Below are 18,358 nucleotides of genomic sequence, written 5' to 3'. Positions count from 1 at the left end.
AAAGTAAATAAATAAATGATTTTTAAAAAAAGAAATAGTAATTACCTTAGGTTTTGTGATCATACACATCATGCACTCTGTCATAACTGCTTACCTGCCATCAGTGCAAGAGCAGTCGTAGGCAATGTAAACAAATATAATGCATGCGGCAAGTCTAATCTGGATAGCAGTTTTGTTGAGGCACGAGTGGCTTATGTCATCACCAAATATATTTGACTGGGCAACTAAGCTTCACAAAATAAATTATTAATTGGCTGAAGCAGTTACATAAGCTGAAGATTCAGAAGGTATTTGAAAAAATCTGGACTCTAAGCTAATTTACTGGGACCCTTCTATCACCTTGTTTTGAATTTTTTCTTTTTTAAATTTAACTTTGAAGAGTAAAAACAAAAGCAAAAACAAATAGCAGAAGCAAAGACAGAAACAGGGTAACATACAACAATACATATGTTACAGATTTTCAAAATGATAATAGCAAATTAACAATGGTTGTTATATTGCCTATTTTCATCAAAAAATATGGAACGCTTCACAAATTGGCATGGCATCTTTGTGCAGGAGGCCATGCTAATCTTCTCTGCATTGTTCCAATGTTAGTACATGTGCTGCTGAAGCGAGCACTTTTCTCTTTAAAATTAAAAAAAATCTGGACTCTACATAGTTCAAAGCTGTTTCTCAGGGGCGCAGCATGTGCTGGATTCAGCTCAGGGGCCTCTAGTCTACTTTCAGCTTACCTAGGAGGCTGAACCGGGGTACCAGGTATCGATGTTCTGCTGTCTGAAGTAGAGGAGCCAGGCTATGAAAGAGGTAAAATGCTCCTGCCTGCTGGGCTTTTTTACATGCACCATCATCTTCTTTCAGCTCAAATAAATACCTGTATTGGGGAAATAAGCCATTACAAGACCACACTCAGTTGTACAGCATCCATTTTTGAGAACTGTGCTCCTGCATCCTTCTACTACTATTATTTCCCTTTATTTATTTATATTCTCATTTGCCCCGAAAATGATGCGTGGTGATGCCAGGCAGTCACCCATTCCCTCTTTCATCCTACAACACACCTTGCCCATTCTTCATGGGCCAATACCATTCTATCTCCCTAGAAAGACTATGAACTCCTTAAAAGCAAGGTCTGTCTTTCTCTGCCTGCATGCTTAGTAATTAGCAGGTTGAATGGCTCAATTCAATATAAATATTTATTGGGTTGAACTTCAAGGGTAATAAATATTTACTGAATTGAACCTCAAGGTACTTTGCCAATATTACACTGTGAGGCAAGAATTTACAGGCAGTGGAGTGAAAGGAAAACAAGTACAATGATAGCAAAATCAGTGATGGAATCTTGGAGATGGTAGTAAACACTATGTATACCTTTAGCAACTTTCATTCAATCTAGAGAAGACTAGGAATGTGTTTTACCTTCAATGTACCCTTCTCTCAAATGTCTACCTTTCAACATGGACATTCTTAGATCCTCTCTTTGTCTTTTTCAGACCGGACCTCACTCTGTAGTGCAGGCTAGTCTTAAACTCACTTTGTAACCTGGGCTGGCCTTGAACTCACAGTGATCCTCCTACCTGTCTCCCAAGTGCTGGGATTACAGATGGGCACAACACACCCAGACTTTATCTATCAAACATTTTTTTATTAGTATATGTTTGCAGTACATAAGGATTCCAGCATTGTAGAGTTGATACCTATATATAACACATCTTCATTCCTTTTACTGCCCCACCCCTAACTTATCTATATTGAAGGAACCACTCACGAACCCTATACTTGAATTACTTAATAAGGATAGTATTTCCAGAAGCCAAAATAGAAATGTGGAAAAGAACATTCTCCTATTGGTTTCTGAATAAGAGATAATGATAGAGCAAGTTCTAGGCTTTTTTCTATCACTCTTTAAGGGTGACCTTTCTTTTTAAGAGCTTCGAGGGCCGGGGAGATGGCTCAGTAGAATAAGCGCTTTTCTGGCAAGTGCAAGGGCCTAAGTTCAATCCCTTGTTCCGAAAATAATAATAATAATAATAATAATAATAATAATAATTCTAAACACACTCAGCCCCCTCATCTTTGGGGGCCTGCCCATTAGGTCAGTGGTTTAAGTGCCTGCTGAAACAAAGCAGTGAGGCTCAGGATGCTGTGGTTTGATTCCCAGATCCTCAAGCCAAACCAGACCTGCCCTGAAGGAATCCTGAGGCCACCAAAAAACCCACAAAAAACAAAAAACAAAAAACAATCTTGGGGCTGGGGAGATGGCTCAGGGGAATAAGTGATTCCTTGGCAAGTGCAAGGGCCTGAGTTCAATCCCTGATTCTGAAAAGAAAAAAAAAAAAAGAGCTTTGAGAATAAAATCAGGGTCCATGTGATTCAGTAGAGATTGAGTATAAACTTGTTGGGGCTTAGGATTCACCATTTTTTGCCTTCAAAAGCTCTAAAACAGGATCTCAGGAATATGGCATATTTTGTTTTGTTTTTGCATATTTTGTTATGTAATGGAAAATATAATTTACAGATATTTTGGGTAGGATCTGTGAATGTACATAACACCCATAGGCACAGTTGGTACAAATGAAAATACAAAGCAGGGGCCGGGGAGATGATTCAGTGGAATAAATGCTTCCCTGGCAAATGCAAGGGCTTGAGTTCAATCCCCAGTTCCAGAAAAAAAAAAAGCAAAATAGCAAATTCCAGCAGCCATCTTTAGGAATCTATTTTGACTGTGCAGTCAAAGGAGCTGCAATGAAGTCTTTATAAATAGAAATCAAAAGAAACTTGATCTTTTAAGACTCCTGGTATTTTTAAACTCATTTTGAGTGACTAGAGCCACCTGGGGCAAAGACTCGATGTATAACAAAGGAGAGAGATGTGCCTCTCAGAAGTTACCAAATATACACAATAGAACAAACACGGCTGCCTTCGTAAAAGAGCCAGTGGTACAACCTGTGCTTTGCCCTAATGACCCTAAAAAGCAAAACACCTACAAAAACATACAGGTTAAGGTCTTAAACACAGGGTATCACTGGAACTGGAACTGAGATCTAAAAGTTCATACATTCTTCCTTATAAAAATACTTATTTTTTTAAGAAATTCTTTAAAAATTCATTTTCTTCTTTTAGTTAAAATAGCATGAAAACCACTATACTGATTATCAAGGCTGAAAATATTTATTTTTAAACTTTAGCTAATTTCTTATTATAACAGTGAAAAGTCATTCTTTAAGTAGAATATATAATTGCCAATTTTTATAAGAAAGAAAACCATTAGCAACCCCACCAGTCAGAGATGAACATTGTTTGCAGTCTATATTTAGAGTCAATCATGCCTGCTCATCTGAATCCTTTTTATTTATTTTTTTTCTTTTTTCTTTTTCTTTGGTACAGGCTCTCGCTGTGTGGCTCGGGCTCATAGTGGTCCTCTCTCCGCCACCCCAGCCCTGGGATTACAGGTGTGCACCACCACACCCAGATTGGGAGGCGGGTGGGGCTTGCCTAGCATGCAGTACTGGGGATGGAACACAGGTCCTTGCTCTTGCCAAGAAGGCGCTTAGATCGCAGAGCTATTTCCCCAGACCAAGCCTTTTTTTCTAAAGACTTTTACATCATTATTTACTGACAAACTTTTTTTTTTTTGCTTTTTTCATGATTTTGACTCATTAAAAATTTTTTTTTTTTATTTTTGGCTTCACTTTAAATATACTTAACCTGGGGCTGGGGTGGTAGCTTGACGGTCTAGGAGCCTGCCTAGCAAGCACAAGGACCTGGGTTTGACCCCCGGTACCACATGCAGTGCAGGCCCCTAGAACCCTGGCTGTACTGAGCCAGTCACCAAGACCGGGCATGGTGGCATACACCTGTAATCCCAGTGCTGGGAAGGCTGAGACAGGAAGATCACTACAAATCTGAGCTGCATAGCAAGATCCTGTACCAAATAAATAAATAAAATACTAAAATAAAAAATAAATAAAAATATTAAAACAATTTACAAATGTAATTAACCTCTTCAAGATACTTGTTACACTTTAATCAATAATTCTGTTCTTATTTTTTAATTTTCAGTTTGAAAAAGCACAGGAAACATGTGTATCAATACCTAAAATAAATATTGTAATTCTGTTTCTTGTTTACTCTTGCTTGTGAAGGATTCTATGCTTCTGTACTGGCTAAGTTTTGAACTGTGCCCTCAAGACTGGCCGGCCTTTGCCGTGGGAAATCCTGGTTGTGCATGTGTTGCTCCTGAACGGCTTCACACGAGCACTCGAGCACTCGCAAGGTGCCCCCGAGGTACTGCCAGTCTAAGCTTAATGGTGAGAATTCATTTCTTGGGCCACAACACACAGATTGTATAAATTTACACTCTATAACTAGATGAAAGAAGGCTAGTGATTTCAAATGTCTCGGGGCATCTGAAAATGGGGATTAAAGCGCCTGCAAGCAGGCCAGGGGCTGGTGGTTCCATCCCCTGGGCCTGCCGTGCTGGCCCCGCCCCCAGGGCGCACTGAGATGGCAATTGAGACTGGGCGTGAACATGTAATCTCAGCTCGTGGGAAGCTGTAAACAGGCGGATCACTACAAGTCCGATCTAGTACTGAGATCCTGAACACCCTGCAGACCCTTCCTAAAATACAAAAAAAAAAAAAAAAAAAGTCTCTAGGATTAGACAAAAAAGCCTTTTATCATCTTCCTGTACTGTTGTTATCCACATGTAATATATTATATATTGTCATATGTAAATTATATATCACATATGAATTAACCATTTTTATAATAAAATTACTGTTTATACCACATAAAACACCACATAGTTTTATATATTCATATTTATATTATAGTTAAGTTCATATCAAAATTAATGTTTATATTATATAAATTATATTATATATATTATTTTTTAAAAATTTATGTATTTGGTACAGGGTCTTGCTACGCAGCTCAGACTCATAGAGATCCTCCAGTTTCAATCACCCCAGTGCTGGGATTACAGGTGTACACCACCACCACCATGCTTGGTCTTGGTGGCTGGCAGGGTACAACCAAGGCAGGGCCAGCATTGCATGTCGTACCAAGATTGATTCCCAGGTCCTTGGGCTTGCCAGGCAGACATTTAGACCGCTAAGGTGTGTACCCAGTCCCATTTTTTACCCTAGTCTCCCATCTTTGAGGTTTAGTTTTGGGGGCGGATGTTGGAGTTATCCCCAGTATTTTCAGGAAACTTCATGAAATAGCATTCAATATAGCTTTTAATGCATTTACTATTCCATTATGTGTATGTACTTTAATCTCTCCCTTATTGTGCTTTCATTCAGCAATTCTTCAGTGAATGTTACACAGCAGGCACTGTATTATGCACTAAGGGGACCACAGCAGAAAAGACAAAGTCTTATTATTATTTTTTTTTCTGTATTTTAGGGAAGGGTCTACAGGGTGTTCAGGGTCTCACTACTAGATCAGACTCCTAGTGATTCTCCTGTTTACAGCCTCCCAAGTGCTGGGATTACAGGCGTGCCAACACGCCCGTTCTTAATTGCTGTCTCAGCTTGCGGGGCCAGACCGGCAGGCCCAGGGATAGAACCCCCGACCCCTGTGCCTGCTTGCAGGCACTTTAATCCACTGAGCTATTTGGCCAGCCTTAAAGTCTTGTTATTTTAAGTATTTTAGATATTGTAGGAAACTTTGTTCAACTTTTTTTCAGTTATAAGCAATATACAATGATCATCCTTATGGGTAATTCTATCACACATCTTTGATACAGGATTTTGAGAGAGTTCAATTTTATAACAGAACAAGATACCAAGTGGAGCTCAGGTTGGTCAAAACTCACCGTGCCTTAGTTACGTAGGTTGACAGCAACCTATAGCCCTGTGAAATTTTTCTTCTATAAGCTATTCCACAATAAAGAGACATTACCAGGTCCCTAGAGAAAAAGAAAAGGAGCTTAAAAAGTCATAGTATGCAATTTAAAGTAATGAATCACCAAGGGAGTTATATTTTAAGCCAGGATAGGATCATGTAGCAAAACTAAGAAAAGAGAAACTAAATAGGAGTTAAGTGATTAGGTTTTTCCATTGCATTTCTACCATTAACTGATACTTCTTTCCAAACCTTTGGAATTGAAACTTGTGTTGTCATGTTAGTAAGTTGTGAGAATCATCAAATTATCCACAAAAAATATAGACTCCTCTCTCATGTTGTAGACTTGTTAGTGGGAGGTGGCTGTCCAGGCACTGACCTCCATCTCCTTTGTATCTAGGTGAGGATGTGTATCCATTCCAGGTTGAAGCAATTAAGGAGTGGGTATAAACTGGTGTATGGTGGCGCCTACCAGTAATCCTACACTCTAGGAGGCTGAGGCTGGAGAAATGCAAATTTGGGCCCAGCCCTGGCAATTTAATGAGAACATGTCTTAAGATTTTAATAAGAGCAGGGAATGGAGCTCTGTGCAAAGGCCCTGGATTCAAACCCCAGTACAAGGAGAAAAAAATAGGAGGGAGTATACTATATTCACCCTCTTTTTTCCCTCTACTTAGAAAATACCAAAGGAAAAGATAGAGTTACTAGATAGAGAAGCCTGTGTCCTTGATTCACACATGGACAAAAGTCACCCACTAACCTAAGACCCTCTGCACTGGATTATTTGTTAGTGAAATATAAACTTTGAGGCTGGGGTGATAGCTTAACTGTCTAAGCACCTTCCTGGCCAGCACAAGGACCCAGGTTTGATCCCCAGTACCACATGCTGTGCTAGGTGGCACATGCTTGTAATTCCAGAGCTGGGGAGGCTAAGACAGGAGGATCACTATGAGTCTGAACTGTGTAGGAAGACCCTATATCCAATAAATAAATAAGTGAATGAAAAATAAACTTTGATTAGAGGCTGGGAGAAGTAGCTCAGTGGTAGAGTGTGGTTTGGCAGGTACAGGGACTTAGTTAATCTTAAGCACCACAAAAGATAATAAAAACTTCTACATTAAACCACTAAATTTTTAATTCAATTTTGTTTATATTCTGGTGGTAGATTGAGCCCAGGGCCTCATGAATACTCAGCTAGGGTTGTACCGTTAAACTATACTCCCAGCCCTTGACCACTGAAATTCTGTATGTGTTTGTTATTGCAGCTAGTATTACTCTAAATAGACCAAGTAACAAGCCTGGGCTATCTCCAAAGTAACAAAGCCAAGTTTCGCAGAGTAAATAATACCCAACGTACCTCTGAGGAGTAGATAGAAACCCAGTAGGTAAGAAAAATTTTAAATCATTGCTATTTGAAAAATATTTCAAAAGACAGCTATAAAATTCATATGGATCAAAAAAATCCCTATTTTTTTTTTTTTTTTAGCTCATTGGGAAAGAAAAAAAAATATCCGTCTGAACAATTCATTATGCAAAAGATGGTTTCTTTTCTTTTCTTTTTAAGTGGTGCTATGTATTGTACCTAGAGCCTCATGCCTGGTAGGAAAGTTCTGCAGAATTGAGCTATAGCCCAAGGCCAGTGGTTCCTTTTAGTTTGCCTATCAGTAAGCATTTCATTTCTTGTGAAAGGGAACTTTCATTTTAGGAGCAAAAATGTGAAGTAATTCCACTTAAAATGTGAAAAAAAAAAAACCCAAAACAGTACAGTTAAATAGCCAACCACCCTTTCAACTGTGCCCAACAGATGCAAACTTTGACACTAACCTATCAAGGGAATATCTGAAGTTCTGGACTGCTTCTTGGTTACATAATTATGAGTCACTGATGACTAACCCTTGAATAGTTTTCACTGCAACCTGTGTGCTAAATATATTTAGCAAATGAGAGTCAACAAAATGTTTATTGGCTACTGACTTTGGGCAAGGTCTCTCTCTCTCTCTCTTCTTTTTTTCTGAGACACAGTTTTGATATGTAGTTCAGCTGGCCTGGAACTCACTATGTTGCTCAAGTTGACCTCTAACTTGTGACAATCCTCCTGCCCCAACTTCCTGAGTTCTGGGAGAGGCAAGATCTTGTAAGGAACACAAAAATATAAAAAATGAAAATTCCTGCCTCAAGAAACCCTAACAGGTGAGAAAAAAACAAATGCCTAACTTTCACAGAAAACTGTGATACGTAGGTGGCAAAGCACTCTGAGTCAGTATTAAAGGTAAGGTTCCTATTTTATTTTTCAATTAAAAAGTCTTTGTACTTAAATTCAGAGATTCCATATTCAAAATATTAATAATTTGCAAGTACTAGAAAAACTCATACTCATGGCTGCTGCGTGGATGATAATGGCATAGCCATCCAACGTAATGCTACTCAGCAACAAAGAACAAACTTACAGGATGCAGTGACACAGATGTACTTAAGGGCTTTTTGTTAAGTGAGAGAAACTTGATGCAAAAGATTCTGTTAATATTCTAGAAACTCTAAAAGTTCCAGATCAGACTGGAACTGATTAAAAAGTAGATTACAGCTAGCTTCAGCCTCACGCAGCCTTTCCAGTAGCTAGGATCAGACATGTGTCACTATGTCCAGCCATGTATAATCCCTATTTTCTAATAATGCAAGAACTTATGTGATATGTTGAAAAGAATGTATTTAAAGTCAGTATTTCTAGCTCAGAAAAAGTAAATTGGTACATACTTTTGGAAATTAATGCAGGGATACTTGTTAAAATGTTAAATAAGCACACCTTTTACCTAAGAATTTCACTTCTAGTAATTTTTTCTAGGAAGGAACCAATATGTGCAAGAATGTTAATAAACTGCACAAGATAATACACACTTATAATTATAGCACTTGGGAAGTTGAGGCAGAAGGATCATGAGTTTGAGGTCAGCCTCAGGTCTACAGCAAGTTTAAGGCTGGCCTGGACTATTGCTATATTCTGTCTCAAAACTAACAAAAGAAAAGCAAAAAAGAATGTTAATAAAAAAAAAAAAAAAAAAATAAATAAAAATATTATAAATGAAATAATATACACTTGATAAAAATAGAAAATATAATAATAAAAAACACATATGTAGTAACAGAAGATTATTCAGAATACATTATTATTATTTAATGTATTTAGTACAGGGTCTACAGGTTTTCACTACATAGATGGACTCATAGTAATCCTCCTGTTTACAGCTTCCCAAGCTGTATTACTTGGGAAGAATTACTGGGATTACAGGCACGTGCCACCACGCCCAGTCTCAATCACCATCTCAGTGAGCTCTGGGGACAGGGCCAGCACTGCAGGCCTGGGGATCGAACCCCTGGCCCCTGCATCTGCCTAAGCAGGCACTTTAATCCACTGAGCTATCTGGCCGACCCAATCAGAATACAACATTAAGAAAAATACAAGAGGTAGTGGGGAGATGTTGGTTAAAGGATACAAAGCTTCAGTTATGATAAATTATTTCTGGAGATCTATTTATTGCATGGTGGCTATAGCTAATAATAGTGATAATAATAATGTATTGTAGGGGCTAGGGAGATAGCTCAGTAGAGTAAGCGCTTGCCTGGCAAGCGCAGGGTCCTGAGTTCAATCCCCGGTACTGAAAAAAATGTATTGTATACTTGAAAATTACTAATATAGTAAATCTTAAATGTCTAAAAAGTGACAAGTATGTGATATTTAATAATTTCCTAATGTATCTATATAGCAAAACATCACATTGTGCTCAGTAAATACAATTTTTATTTGTCAGTTATATCTTAAACTAGAGGGAAAAGAAAGATTTGGTTGCTCAACATGTTCTAATTAATAATTATAAGTAATTATAAAGACTAGGACATATATGGATTCATGGTCAACTTATAATGCCAGCTGAACTGATTCACTGTGGTTGTGGGCGTGGATGGCCAACCTGAGCACTGTCACTAACAGGATAAAAGGAGAACTGGAGAAGAAGATGGTGTGCTGTTGATTCTCCTGGAGAACCCTGTTGTGCTGGTTTCCTGGGTATGAACTCAGCTGTTATTGCTGGAGGAGCTTGGGTCCTTGCTGTCACTGAGGATGGCTGTGCTTCCTTTTGGTGGAGCTCTGGTCCTCACCTGGAGGTCACTTCCTGGCTCCAGGGCAGATCCTTCATCCCACTGGTGCAGACTCTATCTCCCACCTCAGGCCTTTAGGCTTTCCCAGTGCAGATCCTTGATACAGACTTTCATGAGATATTGTCATAGGCTCTGAGTCTCCAGCTGGACTTGCGCAGGACATTGCCACGGGATCCAGGCCCTCAGCTGGATTCTTTAGATATCTAGTGTGTGCAGAGATCTTCTGCACTCTTCTGCATTTGACTTTTTTGGGTATTATATTTTTCTTTTTATTATTTAAAAAAAATCTTTATTTATTTGGAGTGGAAATGAGTACAATGTTTCACTATGCAGCTCGGACTCATAGTGATCTTCTTCTCTCAGCCTCCCCAGTGCTGGGATTACAGGCATGTCTTGGGGTATTATAAAATAATCCTATAAATTATGTTTCTTGTATTAAATCTGTTCCCTTCCAAATCTTGACTACAATAAAATTGGTACCAGGAATGGAATCGTTACTGTGACACTGCCTGATCATATGGTTTAAAAGCCTTGGGAAATAGTTTGGAAAGGTCTTGAGAGACTGGCTGAAAAGGCAGCCCCTGTAGGCTTTAAACTGTATGAGAAGCTCTGGTCAAAGCCTAGAAAATCAGAGCACTGATGGTCAGGATGAGGCTCAGGAAGCTTCTATCAAGAAGGACTGCATCGGCTGCCGGATCCCAGGTGGTGCATATTGTGCTTGAGCAGGAAGTTGGTCTGCATTTTGCTTGTGTCTAGAAAGACTGCCTGGGTGGCAGAAAAATTTCAATGCAGTCTATTGTCGGGATGGTGACATGGTTACTGTTGAAGGCTTTTGGCCAGATCTGTGTTGGAAATTAAGAGTGGTGAGCCAGCTGGATGGGAATTTGAAGCATTTGACCAGAGGGAAGGCTCCAGTGGAGCTGTGGATTACAAGTATGAAACAGAGGAGAACATGGTTGTTAAAAAAAAAAAAAGACCTGAACCTTTCACCAAAAGGGAAGTATGTGTTTAAAATGCAGATCTCTTGAGAGTTTAAGTGTTGCCCTGCACTGTTGTTAAAAATTAATGGAAACCAAGGATTGTGATTATAGTAGTTCTCTTAATATAATTTTAATGTAGTTTTTAGATGCATGTTTGTGATCAGGTTTTTTAGTCAAAGTATTGCGGTTTTAACCTTGACTTTTGAGCACACTTTGAATATTTGCTTTTAGAGTAGAAATGAGTGCAATAAACATTGTATGTAATTGTTATGTTAACATAAATCTGAATAGATCAAGACATGTTAACTTTCCACAAATCTGCCACTGGTGAGTATGGTTTAACAAAATGTGTCTGGTTATTAAGTGGATCAGGGGTAGACTTGGTGGATTAATTAATGGTCAGCGTGAAATACCCAGCTGAATTGAATCAGTGTGGTTCTGCCTGTGGATGGCCCACCTGAGGACTGTTGGGAACAGCATAAAAAAGAACTAAACTGGGTATGGTGGCGTATGCTTGTAATCCTAGCACTCAGGAGGCTGAGACAGGAAGATTGTTACAAGTTTGAGACCAGCCTGGGCTACAAAGTGAGCTCAAGGCCAGCCTGAATACATAGCAAGATTTTGTCTCAAAAAAGACAGAGACAGAGAAAACTGGAAAGGAAGATAGTATGTTGATGTTTCTCTTGGAAAAAGCTTGTTATGCTGGTTTTCCTGATATGAACTCAGGTATTCTCATTGTTGGAGAAGCTTGGGTTATCCTTCCCTGAGGAAGGGCACAGTGGTTTTTTTTTGCAGTACCGGGATTGAACTCAGGACCCTGCACTTGCCAGGCAAGCACTTATTCTACTGAGCTGTCTCCCCAGCCTGGAAGGGCATTCTTTTTGGTCCTTATCTGCAGCATCACTTCCTGGCTCCAGTGCAGATCCCTCAGCCTGCTAATATAGATCCTTCATCCTGCTGGCACAGACATTATAGCTTCCACCACAGACCTTTGGACCTTCCCAGTGCAGATCCTTTACAGACTTGCATGAGACGCTGGGCCTCCAGCAGGATTTGTGCAGGACACTGCTATGGGACCAGGCCCTCAGCTGGATTCTTTGGGTCTCCAGTGTGTGTAGAGATCTCCTGCATTCTTTTGCATTTGACTCTTTGAGTGAGTATTATAAAATAATCCTACAAATTGTGTCCTATGTTAAATCTATTCCCTTGAAAGCCCTAACTACAACATATATTCTAGTATATATAAATTATGTATTAATATTGTTCAAATACACATACTAAACTGTGATAAGGTGGGATAAAGGGAAGGAGATAAAGGTTGAAAGGGGATACTTATGATTTTTACTTTATTTCTACATTCAAAAAAATTTAAGCTATATATACATATTCTTTGTAAGAAAGAATGTGTAAGAAAATAATAGTTCCTGAGACTAACTGCTGAGTGAGGCTGTTTCTAAGCCACTATTTCCAGAAACACCTCACCATATTTCCCACGAGCCACAAGAAATTCCTTTGGTGAGTTCTTGGATCCTTTGAACTGCAAGAACTATTTGGTTGTGGTTGTTACTACCAACTATGGCTCACTGTACTTGGCTGCCCATTGTTTCATCTCATAAAACAAATTGTTTTTACTGTTAAATTAACCTTAATTGTTTGTAGATTACCATAGCCTAAACTATTTGTTTCTTAAAAGTACAAGAAATGGGGACCAGGGAGATGGCTCAGTAAAATATGTGCTTCCCTGGCAAGCACAAGGGCCTGAGTTCAATCTCTGGTTCCGCAAACAAAAAAGTACAAAAAAATGATACATATGAGAGATAACATTACTTTTATCTAAAACTAATACAGTAAATGAGGAGGCAGGGTCCTCAGGAATAACAATTTCTCTGAACCTCTGTCATACTGTAAACGATTCACACACATTTCTTGTCCTGGTCATCTTGCCAGAAGGATTGTTATGCGGCACAAAAGCATGAAGAAAATCCCAATAAAAGTGAAAGCTCATCTCTAACCTTCCTGTTAATCCCAGTGTGAAGAGGCAAGGTCTCCTGGAAGCCCTTTGGAGATCCCCACGCCCAACCCGTTTCTGGGACTGTGGATCTTGCAGAACTGAGGAATCACTGCCACAGATTTCAAGGGTTCTGTGACCTTGCTTCTACAAAAAAACTCTATGGTGTGTATTCTAAAAGATAATCTTTTCCCCCTTAAGTATTCCCTACAGGGGATAGTGATTGCTAAGGCAAAAGGTGAGACGTTAATAAATTTCATTTTTAAGTTTGCCAATGAAATATTAAAAAAAAAATTAGTTTTAGTTAATGAGAATGCCGCAAAAGAGCAGAACTGACTGTTCTCCTGGTTTTGGCAAGAGAATGAAACTAAGCTAAACTGTAAAGTGCTATAACCAAGAGCTTTTGTCAAGTCCAATTATGCCTCCCTCCCTGCATTTACAACCTGAACAGATTTCTTTTTCACTGTACTCACTCTGAATTCTTTTGGGGGTGACTTCCTAGGCCTCAAAAATCAGCAGAAACCAGGAAACACCAAACATTCAAGTTTAAACTGTTTTTCTGGCCGGCAGGGACCACTGCTGCTTCTGCCACACTTCCCAGAATTCTAAAGACACGCTCTGGGAATGTAATTTAATCTCTTAAATCATTAAAAGCATATTTCTGCCACACTTCCCAGAATCCTCCTAGAGAAGCACTCTGGGAATAGTAGTTCAGTTCCCAGGCACACTACTGTGTCTTCCAAGTGCAAAGTTTAGTGTGACTATCAAATTCATGAGCATTTAAGATCTTAATATTAAGAAAACTACTATGCCTTTAGAAAAAGTAGCATTAAACTCTCTTGCTTCCTTTCAAATGTATTTAGTACATGGTCTCACTACACAGATTGGACTCATAGTGATCCTCCGGTTTTCAGCCTCCCAAACGCTGGGATTATAGACGTGCTTCACCAGGTCTAGTCTCAATCCCCATCTCAGTGTGCTCCGGGGGCAGGGCACAGCATGTGATTCCTGGGATCAAACTTGGTCCCTGCATCTGCCTAAGCAGGCGCTTTAGTGCACTGAGCTATCTATCTGGCCCTTAAATTCATTTTTAATAACAAACTGTGAAATTCTTTAAATCCACCCCCATGCACAGAATTCACGTGTTATCAGGGCATATAAAGAGGGCTATGCCCATTTTAGAACTAGTGCTAATATTTATGAAACTGGTCAATTTATAAGGACAGGAAGACTTTGCATATTTGAGCTTTTGGTAGAATGTATCCCTTGAACAATGACCAGAAATGCATTCCATTCCATCTAACTGAAATCAGTCTGACACTAAAGCTACTTTGGCACTGCCCTGTTCTTTTCCTAACTCAGAACCTAGCACTTGCCAGGCAGGTGCTTGTGCCATTAAGCTATATCCTTGGCCTTCAATTCTTAAATTCTTATAAAGCTGTGATGTTTTTGGCATTTACTTGGAGAGAAATGATACCACTAAAAGGGTTATGCAGGAGAATGAGATGATCTCATATGATACCCTGTTTTCACAGCACTGAGGGTTTTCACACTGAACTGTATTTCCAATGCTCCTGTATCAGCCTCCCAGAATGAGGGGATTAAAAGTGTGCACCACCATTCCCTGCATGATTTCCCTTTTTTTTTTTTTTTTTTTTTTTTGGTACCAGAGATTGAACTCAGGACCTTGCTCTTGCTAGGCAGGTGCTTATGCTGCTGAATTATCTCCCTGGCCCATGATTTACATTTTAAAACAATCACCTTGTGTGGAGACTGGACTATAGGGGACAAAGGTCATTAAATCTTAAATATCATTGTTAATATGTACCTAGATTACATAGGAGGGAAAAGCACACATGGCTAATTGGCTATTTTTTTTCCATTAGATATATGCTGAAGCTTTTTACCAGTTAGATTCACTACCCATTATCCTTAAAGAAGACACAGAAAATTTGAGGGAAACAACATATTAAGTCAAGGGCTGGGGAGATAGCTCAGTGACATAAGCGCCTGCCTGGCAAGCACAAGATCCTGAGTTCACTCCCAGTGCTGAAAGAAAAAAAAAAAAAAAAGGCAATGTTTAGGAAAAAATTTGGGCTCTGATAATTTTTAAAAAATAAGTAGCTATTAATAGTTAAGTGCTACAATAAGTAGCAGTCACCTTTCTGTCACTGCAATATAATACCTGAGAAAATCAATTTAAAGGAGGAAAGATTTATTTTGGTTTGTGGTTTCAGTCCATGGCCTCTGGGCCTGTGGTAAGGCAGAGCAGGAGTGTGTGATAAGGCAAAATGGCTTAGATCACAGTGTCTGGAAAGCAAAGGGAGGGCTCGGGACAAAATACAGCCTTCTAAGGTGAGTGCCCAAGGACCTACTTTCTCCAAGGAGGTTGCGCTTCTGAAGTTTCCACTACCTCCCAATAGCCCAGTAAGGTATGAATCCATGAGTGGCTTAATGCATTGATGATAGGAGAATACTCATGAAGAAATCACCTTCCAGGGGTCCTACCCCTGAACACTGCTACGTTGGGGACCAAGCCTTCAACACAGGTAATTTGGGGGGGGGGGACACTTCAAATTACAACCAGAGGAATAGCTAAGCCTGAACATATTCCTCAGTCATAGCTATTGCTGAGTATTTCACACACTGTTCATCTTTGCATCCTGTGAGATACATGTTAATATTTGCACTGTGAAGATGAGAAAATAGAGGCTTGGCAAAGTTAATTTGTCCATATTTACACAGCTAGTTGGAGGACACCTAAGGGTGTCTGACTTTAAATAGAAACTGTTGGTTTTTTTTTTTTTTTAATAGAAACTGTTTTTGATCACCAAAATGTATACTAGACCTGGGTTGTATTTCTGTTATGGAACAGGAAAACCGGATATAAATATTAAAGAATATTTGATTAATAGAAAGAATCCCTTGTTCATGATTGGAAGGCTTAAATTTTGTTAAGATGGTCATATTCCTCAAATTGATCTTCAGATTTAATGAAATTCCCTAACAAAATCCCAGCCTGTTTTTTTCATAGAAGGAATATAAGAAAAAAATAGGACTTCACCCAAATTTAAAAACGTTTGTACACAATATCACACCTGCATATGGGGATGCATGATGCATGCCTGTAATCCTAGCACTTGGGAGGCTGAGGCAGGAGGATAACTGCAAGCTTGAGGCCAGCTTGGGCTATATAATGAGTTCAAGGCCAGCCTGGATTACATAGCGAAGCCCTGTCTCAAAAAAACCCAAAAATATAGGGCCGGCCAGATAGCTTAGGGGATTAAAGCACCTGTTTAGGCAGACACAGGGACTGGGGGCTAGATCCCAGACATGCTGTGCCTGCCCTGCCCCTGGGGCCTGCTGAGACAGACTGAGACTGGGCGTGGTGATGCGCGCCTATAATCTCAACACTTGGGAGGCTGAAAAACATGAAGGATCACTACAAGTCCGATCTGTGTAGTGAGGCCCTGTACTAAATATATTTTATTTATTTATTTCTTTTTTTTCTTTTCTTTTGCAGAACTGGGGATTGAACTCAGGCCCTTGCACTTGCCAGAGAAGCATTTATTCCACTGAGCCATCTCCCTGGCCCCTAAATATATTTTTTTAAAATACCCAAAATTAAAGATAAAGTAATACCACAAAGAATATGAAAAGAAGTCAGGCACCTATTATGTTATTTATAATATCAGCTACTTAGGCTGAGACAGAAGGATAAGTTTGAGGCCAGCCTGGATAATTTAATGAGCTCCTGTCTCAAAATAAAAACAAAACAAAAAAAGGACTGGGACATAAATGTTCACAATAAGCAACTCTATAACATTATTATTTCTAGACACAAAGTAGATTAATGGTTGCTTCAGGATGGGGCAGTTTATTTGAAATATTCCTAGAGATTGATTGCATTCATATTAAATGTTTGGAATATGCAAATCTCAGGCAAAAGATTAGTGGTTGCCTGTGTGGGTGATAGGGGTGGTTTTCTTTGTTTAGTTTTTCTGTGTTTTTCTGGTGCTGGTGATCAAACTCAGGACCTTGCGCTTGCCAGGCAGGCGCTTAAACCACTAAGCTATCTCCCCAGCCCTTTTTCTTTGTTTTTGAGTGGTGAGATTTTTCTAAAATTGATTGTGATGACGACTGCACAATTCTGTGAATCTATTAAAGATTATCTATTGCATATATTTAAAGAGTATATTACATATTATCTCAATTACATCTCAATAAAGCTGTTAAAAATAGTCAACCAAATCACTAACCAATTATAGTACATGGTTAGTAAATACAACGGGGATGATATTAATAATTCCAATCCTAATAGTTTTTAAGTCATGAAATAAAAATTATTTTTCTTTAGATCTGCTTAACTTCAAAGCAATAATGTTTATATGTGTAGTAATATTGAACAGACTTTGCTTTTATGGTGCTAGGATGGAAACCAGGGCATGCTAAACAGATGATCTATTATAGAGCTACAGCCTTACCCTATATACTCTTTCAAGGGCCCAAATCATGCTTTAAGTTGTTGGCTTGCATCCTGGCCTTTTGATGGTGAAAGACAAGCAGCAGTGTATGTATTTAAAGATGTTCATTCATTCATTGAATAGATTTTTACTGAAACTTACCATGTGTGGGGCATGACACTAGAATTGGAGACAAAATGGTGAGTAATTGTGTCCCACCAAGGACCTAACTATGCATGTACATGTACGCAGACAGTGTGTGTGTGTGTTTCTGTGTAGAAGCATGCAAGCATGTGAAACAATAGCTCATTTGTTCAGCTTTTGACCAGTTGCAGGAATGGCTATCAGAAAGGAGAGCACATATTAACAAATTTGGGGGAAATTAGAAATGCAGTTAGTGGGGCTGGGGAGATAGCTCAGTGGAATAAGCACTTCCCTGGCAAGTGCAAGGGCCTGAGTTCAATCCCTGGTTCTACCAAAAAAAAAAGAAAAAAAAAAAGAAAAAAGAAAGAAAGAAATGCAGTTAGTAAGCAGCTTTGTAGTTGGACATTGCTTTAATTTATGTGGAGTAAAAAAGAGATCTGAGCAAATGGGGGTAGGAAAAGGCTTCCAAAACAATTCCTCAACCTGTAAAGAGCCCTGTCCATTTGCAAAGCCAGCAATGCCATAAGCACTGGAAGGTCCTCATGCTTCTCTTCAAAAGTAAAATGTAGTAGTTTTTCCTCCAATCCATCTTCACAAAGATGGAATAATGCTTAACACATAGTAGTGAACAGATCTAGGAGTAAAGGTCATCCTAGAAGTCAAAATGAAAAAAACCATTTGAAGCATACCAAGGTCATAACTGCTCTGAATACACTGTATTTGTTAGCACTACATACATACTGTTATTTCTGTTTGATTGG

At 39.0% G+C, this 18,358-nt stretch overlaps 1 protein-coding gene and 1 non-coding gene across 7 annotated transcripts in view; both read right to left on the bottom strand.

Annotated features, from left to right (window-relative positions):
• The window catches only part of Nudt13 (nudix hydrolase 13), a 52,623-nt gene extending 39,047 nt beyond the window's left edge, over positions 1 to 13,576 (bottom strand). For 4 of the 6 annotated variants that reach the window (XM_023718643.1, XM_023718637.1, XM_004623998.3 and 1 more), the window contains exons 1-3: positions 13,464 to 13,576; positions 5,825 to 5,917; positions 735 to 874 (exon numbers count right to left, since the gene is read on the bottom strand). In XM_023718643.1, coding sequence (XP_023574411.1) covers positions 735 to 874; positions 5,825 to 5,907 — 223 coding nt within the window. In that variant the 5' untranslated portion in view covers positions 5,908 to 5,917; positions 13,464 to 13,576. Of the gene's footprint in view, positions 1 to 94; positions 165 to 734; positions 875 to 5,824; positions 5,918 to 8,745; positions 8,783 to 13,463 lie in introns of those variants that run through there. The other 2 variants (XM_023718633.1, XM_023718645.1) reach the window with 2 other exon arrangements.
• Positions 514 to 621, bottom strand: LOC111818721. The gene has a single exon (XR_002822636.1). It is a non-coding gene; the product is annotated as a U6 spliceosomal RNA (small nuclear RNA).
• Positions 13,577 to 18,358: the final 4,782 nt, after the last annotated feature.

Source organism: Octodon degus, unplaced genomic scaffold (genome assembly GCF_000260255.1).
Source record: "Octodon degus isolate 3935 unplaced genomic scaffold, OctDeg1.0 scaffold00005, whole genome shotgun sequence".
Lineage (NCBI taxonomy): Eukaryota > Metazoa > Chordata > Mammalia > Rodentia > Octodontidae > Octodon > Octodon degus.
This window is presented reverse-complemented; position numbering and strand designations above follow the sequence as displayed.